The following is a 19396-nucleotide window of genomic DNA, read 5'->3' on the forward strand; positions in this document are numbered from 1 at the left end:
TTCAGGATTGTTGATTCTCTGTTTGGCTTAGTTTTTCGGATCTTTGTTGTGGAGGGACGGCGTGGTGCTTCTGCCTAGACCGCCATCTTGCCGGAGTCCTCTCATTGAGTTTTGATTTGCATTTCTGTGATGGCTAATGATCACAAGCATTTCCTCGTGTCTGTTAGCTGCTTGTATGTCTTGTTTGGTGAAGTATCTGTTCATGTCCTTTGCCCGTTTTTTAGTTGGATTATTTGTCTTTTTGTTGTTGAGATATTGAAATATTTTATAGATTTTAGAGATTAGACCCATGTTGGATATGTTGTATCCAAAAATTTTCTCCCAGTCTGTAGGTTTGCTTTTTACTCATTTGGTGAAGTCTTTTGATGAGCATAATTGTTTAATTTTTAGGAGCTCCCAGTTATCTAGTTTCTTTTCTGGTGTTTGTGCATTGTTAGTTATCGTTTGTATTGTATTTACGCCATGAATTAGGGCCCCTAGTGTTGTTTTTCTTCCATGATCTTTGTAAGTTTAGGTTTTATATTTAGGTCTTTGATCCATTTTGAGTTTTTGTGTAAGGCGTTAGGTATGGGTCCTGTTTCATTTTTTTGCAGATGAACATCCAGTTTTGCCAGCACCATTTGTTAAAAATACTGTCTTTTCCCATTTAATAGACTAGTCCTTTGTCAAAGATTAGCTGACCATCGGTGGATGGATTTACGTCTGGTTTCTTGCTTCTGTTCCTTGTGTCTATGTGTCTGTCCTTGTACCAGTACCAGGCTGGTTTGATTACTGTGGACGTATAGTAGGTTCTGAGATGAGGTAGTGTGAGGCCTCCTAATTTGTTTCTTTTTTTTTTTTTTCAATAATGCTGTGCTTATCTGGGACCTCTTTCCTTTCCATATAAAGTTGTTGATTAGTTTTTCCATCTTTGTAAAAATGCTGTTGGTATTTAGATTGGGATTGCATTATATCTGTAGATTGCTTTGGGTAGAACTGCAATTTTTACAATGTTGAGTCTTCCTATCTGTGAGCATGGTATGTTCTTCCATTTAGTGTAGGTCTCTTTTGGTTTTTTGCATTAGTGTTTTGTAGTGTTCTTTGCATAGGTCTTTTCCGTCCCTGGTTAGTTTTACTTCTAAGTATTTTATCTTTTTAGGGGCTATTATAAATGGTATTGTTTTCCTGATTTCCTTTTCAAAGTTCTGTTTGTTGGTGTATAGGAATCCAACTGATTTCTGTATGTTGATCTTGTATCTTACTACTCTGCTGAATCTTTCTGTTACTTCCAGTAGTTTTTTAGTGGAGTCTTTTGGGTTCTGTGTGTGTAGGATATCATCTGTGAATAGGGATAGTTTCACTTTTTCCTTTCCAATTTAGATGCCTTTTATTTCTTTTTTCATTATTGCTCTTGCTAGGACTTCCAGCACAATGTTAAATAGGAGTGATGATAAAGGGCATTGTTGTCTTATTCCTGTTCTCAAGGGGAATGCTTTCAGCCTGTCTCCGTTGAAAATAATTTTGTCTGTTGGTTTCGTATAGGTACCTTTTATCTTGTTGAGGAATTTCCCTTCTATTCCTGTTTTATTGAGAGTTTTTATCAGGAAGGGGTGTTAGATTTTATCAAATTCCCTTTCTAGTCGATTGAGATGATCAGGTGTTTCTCTTCTTTTGTTCTATTTATGTGGTGGATTATGTTGATTAAATTTCTAATGTTGAAGCATCCTTGCATATCTGGTATGAATCCCATTTGGTTGTGATGTATTATTTTTTTGATGTGATGCTGGATTTTATTGGCTGGAATTTTATTGAGAATTTTTGCATCAGTATTCATGAGAGATATTGGTCTGTGATTTTCTTTTTTTGTAGTGTCTTTGCCTGGTTTTGGTATCAGGGTTATGCTGGCATTATAGAATGAATTCGGGAGTATTCCTTCTTCTTCCATGCTCTGAGTTTGAGTATTACTGGTATGAGCTCTTCTTTGATGTTTGGTAGAATTCTCCAGTGAAGCTGTCTGGAGCAGGACTTTTTTTGTTGGCAGTTTTTTTTTTTAGTTTATTACCTCTTATATCTCTTCTCTTGTTATTGGTCTGTTTAGATTTTTTATCTCAGTTTGTGTTAGTTTAGGTAGGTAGTATGTTTTTAGAAATGTGTCCATTTCCACTAGGTTCTTAAATTTGAAGTACAATTTTGTACTCTGTTGTGATCCTTTTTATCTCAGTTGGGTCTGTTGTAATGTCTCCCATCTCATTTCTTAATTGAGTTATATGCTTCCTCTCCTATTTTTCTTTTGTCTGTTTGGCCAGTGTTTGTCAACTTTGTTGATCTTTTCAAAGAACCCAAGTTTTGGTCTTGTTTGAGCTTTCTATCGTTATTCTGCTCTCTAGTTCATTAATTTCTCTCTAATCTTTGCCTATGAGCCTCTTGCTTTTCTCTTTCTATTTGAGTTGTAGGGCTAGTGTTTTGATTTTGGCCCATTTTTCTTTTTTGATGTATGCATTTATTGCTATAAATTGACCTCTGAGTGCTGCCTTTGCTGTATCCCAAAGGTTTTGGTACGATGTGTTTTCATTCTCATTTGATTCTAGGAATTTTTTTTTTGTTTCCTCTTTGATTTCTTCTATTACTTAGTTGTTTTTAAGGAAGGTGTTAATCAGTTTCCATGTATTTGATTTTTTATCCTTGCTCTTCCTGTTATTAATTTCTGCTTTTATGGTGTTTTGATCAGAGAAGATGCTTGGTATTATTCTGATGTTTTGGATTTTATTGGGGGTTGATTTGTGGCCTAAAATGTGGTCTATTCTGGAGAATGTTCTATGTGCTTTAGAAAAGAATGTATTCTTTGCTGCTGTTGAGTGGAGTATTCTGTATATGTCTATGAGGTTGAGTTGGTTGATTTTGACCTTTAGATCTTCTATGTCTTTGTTGAGTTTCTTTCTAGATACTCTGTCCTGTACCAAGAGTGGTGTGTTGAATTCTCCTACTATTATTGTGGAACTATCTTATTTCTCTTTCCAGTGCTTTTACGTTTGTTTTATGTACTTTGGAGTCTTGTCGTTGGGTGCATAGATATTTATTAAGGTTATGCTTTCTTGTTGGATTGTCCCTTTAATCATATAATGTCCTTTCTTGTCTTTTGTGGTGGATTTTGTCTTTAAAGTCTTATTTTATCTGAGATTAGTATTGTCACTACTGCTCTTTTTTGGTTCCCGTTTGCTTGATGTTTTTCTTCATCCTTTGATTTTTAATATATTTATGTCTTTGTGTCTGAGGTGTGTCTCTGGTAGACAGCATATTGATGGTTTGTGTTTTTTTTAATCAGTTCTGCCACTCTTGGTTTCTTTATGGGTGCATTTAAATCATTTACATTCAGTGTGATTATCAATAGTTATGAGTTTATTGCTGTCATATTGTGCTTTTTTTTTGTGATGCTGACGTTTTCCTTGTTCCTCTTACTTTCCTGTGCTGAGTTCCTTTTGTTTGTGAATTTTCTTTTCATTTTTTTCGTTACTATAGATTTTTTATTTACTGAGTCTTGATGTTTTTATTTTGATGAACCGATTTGCTTTCTTTGTGATTACCTTGAAATTCACCCTTGTCTTCCTAAGTTTGAATGAGTTTTTTATTACTTAATATTACCTTGACTTCCTGTCTGTTTGAAAGTTCTACATGTACACTTTTTATTCCCTCTTTTATTGTTTTGTTGTTGTCATTTACAGATTGACGTCTCTGTTACCTTGTCTTTTAGCTTTGTTTTAGTATTGACAGTTCTTTATGTAGATTGGTATCTGGCTCATGCTGTCCTGTGTCCTAGACTCTGATTGTTGCCTGATGTTGTTGGTTCTCTAACCAAAGGACTCACTTTAATATTTCTTGTCAGTTTGGTTTGGTTTTTATGAATTCCTTTTATTTTTGTTTATCTGGAAATGTCCTAATTTTACCATCATATTTGAGAGAGCTTTGCAGGATATATTATTCTTGGTTGGTAGTTGTTGTCTTTCAAGGTTTTATATATGTCATAGCATTGCCTTCTTGCTTATAGTTTCTGTCAAGTAATCAGAGCTTAGTTTTATTGCTTTCCCCTTTGTAAGTGCCTTTTTATTTTTCTTGAGCCACTCTCAGTATTTCTTCTTTGTCTTTGGTTTTGGCAGGTGTGATTATGATATATCTTGGTGACTTTCTTTTGGGGTCTGTCCTCTGTGGGGTTCGTTGAGCATCTTGGATGGTCAGCTTTTCATCCTTCATATTTGCGATGTTTTCTGCCTACACAGTCTTCTCTGTGTTTTCCATTTTCTACTCATGTTCTGGAACTCTGATCACACGTAATTATTTCCTCTTGATTGTGTCCCACATAATTTTTCGGTTTTCTTCACTGTTTTCCCTGATTTTTCCTCCAACAAAGTGGCATCCATAGATTTGTCTTCAGTCTTGCTGATTTGCCTTCCGTTGTTTCAAATTTGCTCCTAAAACTTTCTATTATGTTGTCCATTTCTGAAATTTTGTTGTTTACCTTTTGGATTTCTAGTTGCTGTTTTTGTATGATTTCTAATTGTTTATTCATTTTGATGTTTTGTTCTTGTATTATTTTCCTGAAGTCTTCTATTGCTTTTCTGTGTTTTCATTGGTTTTGTCTGTATTTTGCATGGTTTTGTCTATTTTTCCCTTGGTTTTGTCTGTGTTTTCCTTAAACTCTACTGTAATCTCTTGGAGAGCCCTAAACGTTAGTCTTTTGAAATCCATATCAGGTGCTTTGTCTGCCTTTTCTTCTACTGAATGGTCATCTTATTCTTTATTTTGGTTACTTGCTGGTGCCATGTTGCCCTGCTTTTTTATGTCCTGATATTGCCAGGTTTCTGTGAGACATTAACATATGATTTTCTTTATTTATTGATTGTATGTTTTTTTCTTTGGTTCTGCTTTTTTGTTTTGTTCTGATATGTCCTGGCAGGTGGACTGGGTGTGCTTTGCTGCTTGCTTGTCTGTGGGCATGTTAGATTTTACCACCTTATCTGGTTGGGCAGGGCAGCAGGAGATCAGGCGAACCTGCTTCACTCTACTCTGGTTTGGAAAGGTGGCTGAGGGTGGACTGAGCAGGTGCTGTCTGCCTCCTGATGTTTTTCCAGCTGTGTGGGAGTGTTCACAGCCCCTCGCCAGATGGGTAGGGTTGTCAGACAGGGAGTGTATGGGCTCGCTTCCCAATGTTCAGCAGCTAGTCAAGTGGTGGGAGAGGAGGGGCAGTGTAAAGCCGATGTGGGGGTGGGCTGAGCACCGGGGTCTGGTGGGAATAGGGGAATGTGGGATATGGCTCTAGGTGGGAGGGAGAAAGAAAAAAAGGAGAAAGAAAGAAAAAAGGACAACATGGCAGGAGCTGGTGTGTGAGGGCGGTGTGGTCCCAGGGACTGGTGGGAAGTGAGGGAGGTGGCTTAGGGTGCTAGGTGGGAGGGAGAAAGAAAAGATGGAAAGGAAAGAAAAGAAAAAGAAAAAAGAAAAAAAATAATGGCACATTGGGGGCTGGCATGGGTTGGTGGGGTAGACCCAGGACAGCAGTGGGCCAGTGCTCTGGTGGCACTGTATTCACAGCAGCACTGTGGGGGCCAATGGGAAGGAGGGTAGGTGGTGTAGGTGGTAGATGGGAGGGGAAAGAAAAAGAAGAGAAAAATAATGGCGTGGTGGAGGCTGGCAGGTGGGTTGGGTCAGACCCCGTGGCCAGCGGGAAATGGGGCTTGGTGGGAGGGAGAAAGAAAAGAAAGAAAAAAATGGTGGTGCAGCGGGAGCCAGCGGGTGGGGGCTCCTTGTTCTCTGTTTTCTGTCAGTTTCTTCTTCCATAAGGTAGTTGATCTAGTTCTTTATCTCTTTGTTTGATGCTCAAGTTTCCAGGACTGACATTTGTATGTGTTTTACTTAGTTTTTTTTTTTGTATCTTTGCTGTAGAGGGCAGCATGGTGCATCTGTCTAGGGTACCGTGTTGACTCCACCTCCTGCATACTTTTTTATGATGATTTTTTTACCATCGTGTGCATTAACCTGTGAAGCATGACCATGAGGGGAGTATAGTAAAAACTGAATTTCCTTTCTTCCCCAGACCTTGGCTCCCAGGCCCCCTTCTTAGAGGTGCCACCATTACCATTTTATTTGTGTATCCTAAAAATATCCCATGTATATAAAAACATTAGTGTGTGTGTATATAATCTTCCCCTTTTCTGCACAAATAAAAGCATGCTTTTATACACTGTTCTGCACCTTGCTTATGATCAGTTGTGGAGGTTGTTGGAACATACACATTTAGCTGCCTCATGCCTTTTAATGGTTGTGTAGTATTCAGCTGATGTTGAAAAGCTCCTTTTCATTATATTGTTATATGTTCTGAGTGCCTAGTTGAGGATAGGTATCTTAAAACATAAATTATAGCTTAAGCTTTTCTTTTTTTTGAAGTATTGATTTTAAAAATAATACTCTTTGCAGGAAGTTTTGAAGCTTAAAAAGTATTGAAGCAAAAATGTTTATAACTAAACTATCCAAAGGTAACTGCTATACTTTTTGGGATATTTTCTTTCAGTCATTTTTCCTATATATTTTTGATACGATAGAGACATATATTATAACATCTTTTTTTTTGACCGAGTATATTATATGCATTGTTTATGTCTTTAAAACTTTGTGTGCTTTAAAAATGGTTACAGAGCACTTCCTTATATGAACATAGTATAATTTATATTTATAGTTTCCTTAATGATGGACACTTAAATTTTTTTTTACTGTTTTACTAATGCTGCAATGCATATTTTTGTGCAAAAATATTGGTATAATTTTGCGTGTTCATTCTAAACTAGAATTTTAAAAGTAAAATAACTGGGTCAAAGGGTAGATTATATTTTAACCTCATGATATATATAAAAATTTTTTTCCCAAAAGGATAGTACCAGCAGATAAAATGCTTGTTCCGATTGAAGGATGGAAGTATTGGCTATTTTCTTTTTTTTACAATGGCCAATTTGATAGGAGGAAAAATCTGAATATGCATTTCTTTGATTAGTAATGGTGGGGTGAATTTTCTTTTTGGTATTGATTAGCCTTTAGATCTCTTGTGAATTACTCCATGTTCTTAAGCTATTTATATATATTGCTCTTTTTAAAAAATTTACTTGAATGAGTTCTTTTTATAAATAATTCATTGTCAGATTGATAACCTTTAGCAGTTGAATAACTTAATTCTTAAATTTAGACTGGTTTCCTCTGGAACTTAGGCCTGTTAATTTTCTTTTTCTTTTTTTATTTGAAGCATGGTTTGTAATCCATTTTATTGGCACGTTTACCATAATCTTGGCTCTTAGTGTTAATGGCTAATGTGTTTGCTACTAGAAGGCTTTTTGTGAAGCTCAATATTTATGGCCTGTTTTATAGATGACGGCGCTCGATCCCAGGTTTTGAGAGAGAAAGTTATTGAATTGGAAACAGAAATAGAAAAATTCAGAGATGAGAACACATCTTTAACTAAACTTCGCATTGAAAGAGAAAGTGCTTTGGAAAAACTCAGGTAAGTTTGCATCTGTAAGTCAGGAAAAAGTATACAGCGACACAGTTGAAAGTATTTCTCATTAATCCAAGAAATATAAATGAAAAGGAGGTGGTGCAGCGGTTAAGAGCTCTGCTGCTAACCAAAAGGTCAGCAGTTCGACTCCACCAGCTGCGCCTTGGAAACTCTGTGGGAAAGTTCTACTCTGCCTTATAGGGTCGGAATTGGCTTGATGGCGGTGGATTAATGGGTTAAGATTTTTTTTTAAATGACCTAGTGTGGTCAAAGACATATTAAAATCGGAATTCTCTTAGTCGTAAGGTCATAAACTGTTATTTGAAAAGCAATTTGGAACTATGAATTCAAGTGCTATAAATCAAGTACTATCTTGGCCAGCAATATGGTAAATGTGGTATTCCACTCTATGTCATGACCTGATTTGATTTTGTTGGGTAACAAAACCTGAACTAAACTTACATGAGGCTATTTATATAGTTCTCCCCCTCCCTCCACTTATTGTGAATAGTCACATATTTTGTTGCAGAAATACTAATACTTTTGATTACAGGTTGTTGCCCTGGACCTTGCTGGCAATGTTATTTAGTATACATACTGTGTATTTCTTTTTCTTTTTTTAAATTGAGAATAAATTTACATAACATTCAGAGTTAGTGGATTTGCAACATATTGCAAGTGCCACCTCTCTCTGGTTTCAAAATTATCATTATCCTGGAAACACCCATATCCATAAAGTAATCACCCTATATCCATTAGTAATCACTTAATATCCATTAAGTAATCATATTCTTTAAGTAATCTATATCCATTAAGTCAATCATATTCTTTAAGTAATCTGTATCCACTAAGTAATCACCCATAAGTAATCTCTCCCCATCTCCTGGCAACCAAAACTCTGCTTTCAGTCTCTATGAATTTATCAATTCTGGATATTTCGTATATACCTTCTCCTCACTTATTGACTCTCTTGTTATCTGACATTTCACATTTACCTCAAATAGTAAAAAATCTACCATCTATTTTGTGCGTTAACGACGTGTCTGGTAGTAATGAACACTGAGGTGCGAGGACGAGTAGCGCTGGCTTTGATGGTTAAGGTTATGTGTCAAGTTGACTGGGCCATGATTCTCATTGGTTTGACAATTATGTAATGTTGTGATCTGGCAATTAAGTAATGATGTAGTTTGGCAGTTACGTAATGATGTAATTTGGCAATTATGTAATGATGTAGTTTGGCAGTTATGCAATGATGTAGTTATCTTCCATTTTGTGATCTGATATGGTCATCCGCATTTTCACATAACAACCTGGTCTTTGGCACTTAACCATGTCGATAAGTGAGGAGAGGGTGTAATGGGAATCATGTAATATGTGACCTTTTTTATCTGGCTTCTTTTACTTAGACTAATATTTTCAACGTTTATCCAAGTTGTGGCATGTATTGGTACTTTATTCCTTTTTATGACAATAATATTCTATCGTATGTATATGCTGGAGCCCTGGTGGTGCAGTGGTTAAGAGCTTGGCTGCTAATAAAAAGGCTGGCAGTTCATTCGAATCCACCAGCCACTCCTTTGAAATCCTCTGGGGCAGTTCTACTCTGTCCTATAGGGTTGCTATGAGTTGGAATCGATGGCAGTGGGTTTTGATTTTTTTTTTATGGGTATGTACATGCCACAATTTGTTTATTCATGTGTTGATGGAGATTTGGGTTATTTCTGCCTTTTTGGCTATTGTGTTTAAGTTTTTGAACAACCGCCAAACTGTTATCCACAGCAATTGTACCATTTTACATTTCCACCAGCAGTGGATGAGAAATCCAATTTTTCCACATCCTCGCAAACACCTGTTCTTTTCACATTTTTTTTTTTTTATGATAGCCATCTTAGTGGGGATGAAATGGTTTTGATTTGCGTTTCCCTGTGTGTTTAGTAGAATTCAACAATGAAGCCATCTGACCCTGTACTTTTCTTTCTTTGGTAATATTTTGATTACTGATTGAATCTCTTGTTATATGTTGAAATTTTCTGTTTCTTCTTGAGACAGTCTACTAATTAGTGAGTCAAGGGATTTGTCCATTTCATCTAGATTATCTAATTTTTTGGCATACAGTTGTCCATAGTATTCTCTTATAATCCTTTTAATATCTGTCATTATGATAGTAATGGCCCTGTTTCCTTTTCTGATTTTAGTAATTTGAGTCTTGTCTTTTTGTCTAGCTAAAGGTTTGTCTATATTGTTGATCCTTTCATAGAACCAGCTTTTGGTTTTGTTGGTTTTCTCTTATTTTTATAGTCTATATTTTGTTTTATTTCTGCTCTAGTCTTTATTATTTCTCTTTCTCTGCTGGTTTTGGGTTTAGTTTGCTCTTATTTTTCGTGTTCCTTAAGGTGCAAAGTTAGGTCATTGATTTGAGATATTTCTTCTTCTTTAATGTAGGCATTTACAGTTAAAAATTTCCCTTTGAGCACTGATTTGGTGCATCTCATAAGTTTTGGTATGTTGTGTTTTCATTTTAATTTGTCTCAGTGTTTTCTAATTTCCCTAATGATTTCTTCTTTGACCTATTGGTTGTATAAGAATGTTTTATTTATTTTCCATGTATTTGTGAACTATCTAGTTTTCCTTCTGGTACTGATTTTTAGCTTTATCTCATTGTGGTCACAGTAGGTATTTTATATGATTTTAATCTTTTTAACTTTATTGAGAATTATTTTGTGGCCTAACATATGGCCTATACTGGAGAATGTTCCATGTGCAGTAGAGAAGAATATGTATCCTGCTGTTGTTGGGTGGGGCATCCTGTATATATGTTTGTTAGGTCTAGTTGGTTTATAGTGTTAAGTCCTCTATTTTCTTATTGATCTTTTGTCTAGATGTTCTGTCCATTATTGAAAGTGGGGTATTGAAGTCTACAGTTATTATTGTGGAACTGTTTATTTCTCTCATCAATTCTGTCAGTGTTTTTGGGTCATAGATTTTGGGGCTCTTTTGTTTGGTGCATATATGCTTATATTTGTTACATATACTCTATGAATTGACCCTTTTATCAGTATATAGTGTTCTTCTTTGCCTTTTGTAAAAAATTTTGGCTTAATTTCTATTTTGTCTGATAGCATAGCCACCCCAGATCTCTTTTGGTTACTGTTTGCGTAGAATATCTTTTTTCTACCCCTTCATCCTATTTGTGTCTTTGTGTCTAAAGGTAGTGTCTTGTAAGCACCATATGGTTGGATCATGCTTTCTTATCCATTCTGTCAATCTCTGTCTTTTAATTGGTGAGTTTAATCCATAAATAAAGTCATTACTGATAATAAATGGCTTCTGCCATTCTGCTGTGTTTTTTGTGTTCTTCACATTCTTCAAAACTGCATTCCTTTTACCTTCATTGATTTTTTTCCTAGTGTACCATTTTAATTACCTCTTCATTTCCTTTTCTGTATTTTATTTTTTTAGCTATTTTCTTGGTGGTTGTCATGGGTTTTAAAGTTAATATCCCTAATTTATAAAAATTTAGTTTGAATTAATACCAATTTAGCTTCAGTAGTATATATTAACTCTGTTCCTGCTCAGCTTTGTTTCCCTCCCCTTTATGTTGTTTTTGTCACAAATTACATCTTTATACATTGTGTGCCCATTGATATAGATTTATAATTATTGTTTATACATTTGCATTTCAACCATATAGAAAACAAAAAGAGGAGTTACAAATCTATGATACTAGCTTTTCCATTTACTTTTGTGGTTATTTTTACCAGTGTTCTTTATTTCTCTATATGGCTTTGAGTTACCGTCTGATGTTCTTTCACTTCAGCCTGAAGGACTTCCTTCAGCACTTCTTGTAGGGCAGGTAAACTAGTATCTGAGAATGTCTTAATTTCACCTTCAATTGATGAGAAATTAACTTTTAATCTTATTATAGATCCCTTGTATGTGATGAGTTGCTTCTGTCTTGCTGCTTTCAAGATTCTGTCTTTGGCTTTCTGTAGTTTGATTATAATTTGTCTTGGTAACTCTTTGAGTTTATCCTCCTTGGAGTTCTTAGAGCCCTTGAATGTGTAGATTCATGTCTTTTATAAAATTTGAGAAATATTTGATTATTCTTTATTCTGCTTCTCTCTCTCTCTACTCCTTCTTGGACTCCCTTAATGAGTATGTTGGTATACTTGTTGGTGTTCCATAGGATCTGTTTATGGATATTCCCTACTTGTTCATGTATCATTCTCTTGATTTCCTTTAGTTCTCTGTCCATGATTTCTTTCAGCTCTTTGAGCATATTTATGATGTGTCTCTTCTGACACCAACTCTAAGTGTCTTCTCTGACACCAACTGCAAATATCACCCAGGAATAGGTCATATCTCACAGGTTAAAGGGAACATTTCCTCTACATTGCCAAGTCTGCCTGAGACTTCAGACACCAGCTTCAAGTTTGTGGGTCCATAGGATACCCACACTTCTACCAACTGTGTAAATTTAGGGGTTCACATTACCTCCTCAGGACAATAGCTGCAAGCTTAAGGGTCACAGGACACTTGCACTTCTGACCTTCTGGCTACAAATTTAGGGGTTCCCACCACCCCTTCAGGATACTAGTTGTGCACGCTTAGTCTCCAGGATCACCTGTGCTTCTGGACAACTGGCTACAAATTTGGGGGTTCCAACTACCCCTTTGGGTTCAATAAGTCACTAGAAAGAATAGCAGAACTCAGAAAGGTGCTATATTGACAATTGCAGTTTTATTATGAAGGATACAAAAGAAGAGATACATAGGGTGACATCTGAAACGGTCCCTAATGTGGAACTTCCATGCCCTAAGGTTGTGTTACCCTCTATTATTGATTGAATTGCATCCCCAAAAACTGTGTTGTAAATCTTAACCTCTATGCCTATGGTAATAATCTTATTTAGGAATGGGTTGTCTTTGTTATATTAGTGAGACAGGGTTAGTGTAGGGTGTGTCTTAAGTCAGTCTCTTTTGAGAATAAAAAAGATCAAACAAGCAAGCAGAAAGAATAGATGGGGTCAGATAGATGCCCAGACACATGGAGATCTCCAGGGAACTAGGAAGCAGAAGCTGAAGGGACAAGGGCCTTCTTCCAGAGCCAGCAGAGTGAGAAAGCCTTCCTCTAGAGCCGACACCCTCGATTCAGACTTCTAGCCTCCTAAACTGTGAGAAAATAAATTCCTTTTGATAAAGCCACTCACTTGTGGTATTTCTGTTATAGCAGTACTAGATAACTTTTTAAGACAGAATTTGGTATTGAGAAGTAGGAGTCTTGCTGTAACAAATACCTAAAGTGTGGAAGTGGTTTTGGAATTGGGTAATGGGTGTAGGCTGGAATGGTTTTAAGGTGCATAATAGTAAAAACCTAGATTGCCTTGAAGAGACCGTTCGTAGAATTATAGATGTCAAAGGCGATTCTTGTGAGAAAGAAGTGAGTAGGGCTATAGAGAAAGCCTATCATTTTGGAGAATACATATGACTCCAGCAGCAGAATGTTGTTAGAAATGTGGATGTTAAATGTGCTTCTGGTGGGACTTTAAAAGAAAATGATGAACATGTGATTGGACAGTGGAGGAAGGGAGATGCTTTTTATGCAGTGGCAAGGAACTTGTCTGAATTATGTTCAAATGTTTGGTGGAAGGTAGACCTTGTAAGTGATGAGCTTGAATATGTGGCTGAAGAGATTTCTAAGCAAGATCTTAAAGGGGCCACATAGTTTCTCCTTGCTGCTTATAGTAAAATGTGAGAGGGAAGAGATGGACTTAAAAATGAACTGTACAAAATGAAAACAAAAAGATTTGGAAAATTCTGTTGTGTACACTAAGGACAAGTGTCCTAAAATTTTCATCAGGGACATGGCTGCACAATCTTTTGTTAAAGACATTAAGCTTGTGACTGATGGATCTAACTAACTACCACTGCAGAAAACCCATTAGCCTAGACTGAAGGGGGCAGAGAAAGAACAAAAGGAGAGACTGCTGTCTGCCTCTTGGAATTCTACAGGCAGGTAACAAGCCAAAGGAGCTACATCTGTTGTCCTCCAGGAAAAGAAAAGGACCATCCCTGGAGCAGCTTAGAGATCAGCAGTACTGTTGGAAGGAGCACAGGAGGCAGGGCTGCGTTGGTCTCAAAGGGTGGGGCAACGGCCTCTGGGGTGTCAAAGGGTAGAGCCATGGCCTCCTAGGTTTCAAAAGAGTCAGAACTTCAACTCGTTCTGGAGTGTGGGGCTGCCATTCAGTTTGGCCAAGAGGATCGGGCCGTTCCCCAAAGCTGAGGAGGTGGAGCTGCCATGCTCAAGGGGCAGAAGAAAGGGGCCTGTTGGGGCTAAGGGGATGGGTTCGCAACTCAGATGGACAAGGAGAGTGGGTCTGCCCCAGTGGGCATGGAAGGAAGAGTTGAAGCTCAGGGCCGAGGGGCTTCCACCCAGAATCCAGAGAGCATGGCCAACACACAGAGTCTGGAGGGCAGGACCATTGACTAGATGGTCTCAGAGAACAGAGAATTATTTTCAAACCTTGAGGGGCAATGTAAATTGTTCTGCTGTGTTCTAGAATTGCTTGGTGCCTGTCCCTCCGACCTTCCTTCCAGTTTCTCCCATTTGTAATGGGGATTTATACCTTGTGCCTGTTCCACCTGTGTGTTTTGGAAGCAGATAACCTGTATTCTAGATTTCACAGGTTCTCAGATGAAGAGGAATTTTGCCCCAGGATGGAATACGCTTAATGTCTCACTCATATTTAATTTTGATGATTCAGAAGATGAGATTTTGGACTTGAAGTTGATTTAAGATTTTTGGGATGATTTGGTGGGGTGAATGGGTTTTGTATGTGGCAAGGACATGAATTTTAGGAGGCCAAAGGGTAGAATGTTATGGATTGAATTTGTCCCCCCAAAATATTTTTTAAATCCTAACTTCTATGCCTGTGGTTATAATCCCACGGGATTTCTTTGTTATGTTAATGAGACAGGATTAGTGTAGGGTGTGTCTCAAGTCAATCTCTTTTGAGATATAAAACAGATTATACAAGCAAGCTAAAGAAGCTCAAAGAGAGAGAAAACCTTTCTTTAGAGCTGACACCCTGTATTTGGACTTCTAGCCTTCTAAACTGTGAGAAAATAAATTTCTGTTTGTTAAAGGCACCCATTTGTGGTGTTTCTACTATAGCAGCACTAGATAACTGAGACATCCTCCTGATGTGTCGATGTTTATTCCCAACCAGAAAGCTCACTGGAACTTCAGTGTCCAGAATTTTTATTAGGGTTCATTACATAGGAATGATTAACTCATTGCCCATGTGGTTGAATGCAGTCTTCAGCTGCCCTCCCCAGAAATTGGGCTGATATCTCCAAGTGGATCTTCTGAGTCCCCATATCCTGAGTCACCTTGTTAACATAACAAAGACATTCCAGTCACTCCAGAAGTTCCAGAGATTTAAAGGTTACCTTCCAGGATTTGAGGACAAAGACCAAATTCTTTGGACCTTAAAGTAATTCTTCATCCTACAATCCTTAAAAACCAAACCAAACCTGTTGCTGTTGAGTGGATTCCAACTCATAGCAACCTTATAGGACAGAGTAGAACCACCCCCATAGAGTTTCCAAGGAGCGCCTGGTGGATTTCAAACTGCTGAACTTTTGGTTAGTAGCTGTAGCACTTAACCACTATGCCACAATCTTTAAGACAGTTAAAGTCTTTGTCTAATAAGTTCAGTCTGAGGTTTCTTGGGGATGCTTTCTGTTAATTTCTTTTTTTCTGTGAATGGGCTATACTTTTCTCTTTCTTTGTGTTTTTGGTCATTTTTTGTTAAAAACTGGACTTTGAATATTGTAATGTGGTAACTCTGAACATCAGATTCTCCCCTCCTAGGGATTGCTATTGTTACTTGTTGAGGGCAACAGTCGTTCGTTCGATTAGCGACTTCCAAACTATTTTTTTAGAGATTATATTCTTTGCCATGTGTAGTCACTGAAGTCTCTGTTCCATTATCTCTGCATTCAGCCAGTGACCTGACAGATTTCCTTTAATGCTTAGATTCAAGGGGGAAAAAGGTGTTCTGTCTCTTTAAATTCTTTTGATAGCTGCCAAATGGGAAGCCGCTTCAGATTGAGGAGGTTGATTTCAATGTCCAGTCTCTGTTCTTGTCTCTCAGTGGACCTCCAGCCAGATAAAAACACATAACCCTTAAATGCCTGAAGGTTGAAGATTTGGACTTTAATTATTGGACTGACTTTACCCTTCCCTGATTCTTCACTTCTGTATGATTGTCTTGGGGTGTTACCTGTGTGCTGTGCCACGACTACTTTGCAGTAAACTAAATGAGTTTATGCACAACAGAAAAAAACAAACCACAACCCTTGAATTTTGGCCAGGGTCCTTATTGCCAACCCGAGCACGAGCAAGCCAGACCAGGAACATGGGCTACCATCTTCACAACTGCCTGCCATGGGACTAGGGGCTGATGGATGGTAGCTGTTATGAGAAATGTTGAAACTCACCGAAACTTACTGGCCTGTTTCTTCATCAAGTACTTCCCTGGACACTACAAGTGTTTGATTAGACTCCAGAATTCCGAAACAGTTGATTCTGGCAGTACCTGCCAGCTTAGTTGTTTCAGTGGAGGAACCAATTCCTATGGTTTCCTACTCTACCATCTGCCATGATGTTACTCTCATATTTCTTTTCTAAAATATGAAAAATTTGGAATTCTAAAACACACATCTGGCCCGAGAAATTCCAGATAAGGGATTATAGAGTGGTATTAATCCACATTAAAAGGAAGTTCAGTTACCTTTTTTTTATTTATTTATTGTGCTTTAAGTGAAAGTTTACAATTGAAGTTAGTCTCTCATACAAACATTTATACATATGGTGTTTTGTGACCCTAGTTGCTCTCCCCATACTGTGACAACACACTCTTCCCTACCACCCCGAACTTCCTGTGCCCATTCAACCAGCTCCTGACTCTCTCTGCCTTCTCATCTCGTCTCTGGGCAGGAGCTGCCCATTTAGTCTCATGTATCTACTTGAGCTAAGAAGCACACTCTTCACAACTATCATTTTATGTCCCATAGTCCAGTCTAATCTTTGTCTGAAGAGTTGACCTCCAGAATGGTTTTAGTTTTGGGCTAACAGAGTCTGGGGCCACGTCTTACGGGGTCTCTCCAGTCTCAGTAAAACCATTAAGTCTGGTCTTTTTGCTAGAATTTGAGTTATGCGGCCCACTTTTCTCCTGTCTCTTCAGGGACTGTTGTATTCTCTCTCAGGGAGGTCATTGGTGGTAGCCAGGCACCATCTAGTTCGTCTGGTCTCAGGCTGATGAAGTCTCTGATTTATGTGGCCCTTTCTGTCTCTTGGGCTAATACTTTCCTTGTGTCTTTGGTGTTCTTCATTCTCCTTTACTCCAGGTGGGTTGGCATCTTAGGTGGCCGCTCACAAGCTTTTAAGACCCCAGACGCCACTCACCAAAGTGGGATGCAGAACATTTCCTTAAAAAACTCTGTTATGCCAATTGACCTAGATGTCCCCTGAAAGCATGGTCTCCAGACCTCCACCCTGCTATTCTGTCCCTCAAAGTGTTTGGTTGTATTCAGGAACTTCTTGGCTTTTGGTTTAGTCCAGTTGTACTGACTTCCCCTGTAGTGCGTGCTGTCCTTCCCTTCAACTAAGATAATTTTTGTCTACTATCTAGTTAGTGAAAACCCCTCTCCCTCCCTCCCCACGCTCATAACCATCAAAGAACGTTTTCTTCTGTGTTTAAACCTTTCCTTGAGTTCTTATAATAAAATATTTATCTTTTTGCAACTGACTAAATTCACTCAGCATAATACCTTCCAGATTCCTCCGTGTTATGTTTCATGGGTTCATTGTTATTCTTTACCATTGCGTAGTATTCCATTGTGTGAGTATACCATAATTTGTTTATCCATTCATCTATTGATGGGCACCTAGGTTTGTTTCCATCTTTTTGCTACTGTGAACAGTGCTGCAGTGAACATGGGTGTGCATATATCTATTCGTGTGATGGCTCTTATTTCTCTAGGATATAGTCCAAGGAGCGGGATTGCTGGATCGTATGGTACTTCTATTTCTAGCTTTTTAAGGAAGCACCAAATCAATTTCCAAAGTGGTTGTACCATTTTACATTCCCACCAACAGCGTATAAGTGTTCCAGTCTCTCCACAACCTCTCCAACGTTTATTATTTTGTGTTTTTTGGATTAATGCTAGCCTTGTTGGGGTGAGGTAGTATATCATTGTGGTTTTGATCTACATTTCTCTAATGGCTAATGATCGTGAGCATTTGCTAATGTATCTTTTAGCCGCCTGAATTCTTGTTTGGCGAAGTGCCTGTTCATGTCCTTTGCCCAGTTTTTACTTGGGTTGTTTGTCTTTTTATTGTTGAGATTTTGCAGTATCTTGTAGATTTTAGACATTAAACAGTGATCGGATTTGTCATAGCCAAAAATTTTTTTCCCAGTCTGTAGGTTGTCTTTTTACTCTTTTGGTGAAGTCTTTTGATGAGCATTAAGTATTTGATTTTTAGGAGTTCCCAGTTACCTAGTTTCTCTTCTGGTGTCTGTGTTGTTTGTTACTTATGCTTTGTATTCTGTTTATGCCATATATTAAGGCTCCTAGCGTTGTCTCTATTTTTTCTTCTTACATGATCTTTATCATTTTTTATTTTATATTTAAGTCTTTGATCGGTTTTGAGTTAGTTTTTGTGCCTGGTATGAGGTATGGGTCTTGTTTAATTTTTTTGCAAATGGATATCCAGTTACACCATCACCATTTGTTAAAAAGACTGTCTTTTCCCAATTAATGGACTTTGGGCCTTTGTCAAATATCAGCTGCTGACAGGTGGATGAATTTACTTCTGGATTCTCAATTCTGTTCCATTGGTCAATGTAGCTGTTGTTGTACCAGTACCAGGCAGTTTTGACTACTGTGGCAGTATAATAGGTTCTAAAATCAGGTAGTGTGAGGTCTCCCACTTTGTTGTTCTTCTTCAGTAATGCTTTACTTATCCAGGCCTCTTCCCTTTCCATATGAAGTTGGTGATTTGTTTCTACATCTCATTAAAAAATGCAGTTGGAATTTAGATCGGGATTGCCTTGTATCTGTAGATCGCTTTGGGTGGAATTGGCATTTTTCACAATGTTGAGTCTTTCTGTCCATGAGCAAGGTATGTTTTTCCACTCATGCAGGTCTCTTTCAGTTTCTTGCAGTAGTGTCTTGTAGTTTTGTCTGCATAGATATTTTACGTCTCTGGTTAGATTTATTCCTAAGTATTTTATCTTCTTGGGGGCTATTGTAAATGGTATTGATTTGGTAATTTCCTTTTTGGGGTTCTCTTTTTTGCTATAAAGGAATCCAACTGATTTTTGTATGTTTATCTTTATCCTGAAACTTTGCTGAAATCTTCTGTTAGTTCTGGTAGTTTTCTTGTGGATTCTTTGGGGTTTTCTGTGTATAAGATCATAGCATCTGCAAATAGAGATACTTTGACTTCTTCCCTACCTAATTGGATGCCCTTTATTTCTTTTTCTAGCCTAACTGCTCTGGCTAGGACCTCCAGCACAGTGTTCAATAAGAGTGGTGATAAAGGGCATCCTTGTCTGGTTCCTGTTCTCAAGGGGAATGCTTTCCTGATCTCTCCATTTTGAATGATGTTGGCTGTTGGCTTTGTATAAATGCTCTTAATGATATTGAGGAATTTCCCTTTTATTCCTATTTTGTTGAGAGTTTTTATTATGAATGGGTGTTGGGCTTTGTCAAATGCCTTTTCAGCATCGATTGATAAGATCATGTGGTTCTTGTCTTTTATTTATGTGATGGATTACATTGATTGTTTTTCTAATGTTGAACCATCCCTGCATACCTG

At 37.7% G+C, this 19396-nt stretch overlaps 1 protein-coding gene across 2 annotated transcripts in view; it reads left to right on the top strand.

Annotated features, from left to right (window-relative positions):
* CENPJ (centromere protein J) overlaps positions 1–19396 on the top strand; it is an 82614-nt gene that overhangs the window by 25541 nt on the left and 37677 nt on the right. For both annotated transcript variants that reach the window (XM_004389873.2, XM_023724831.1), the window contains exon 8: positions 7381–7513. In XM_004389873.2, the coding sequence (XP_004389930.1) occupies positions 7381–7513 (133 nt within the window). The remainder of the gene's footprint in view (positions 1–7380; positions 7514–19396) is intronic.

Source organism: Trichechus manatus, unplaced genomic scaffold (assembly GCF_000243295.1).
Source record: "Trichechus manatus latirostris isolate Lorelei unplaced genomic scaffold, TriManLat1.0 scaffold00264, whole genome shotgun sequence".
Classification (NCBI taxonomy): domain Eukaryota; kingdom Metazoa; phylum Chordata; class Mammalia; order Sirenia; family Trichechidae; genus Trichechus; species Trichechus manatus.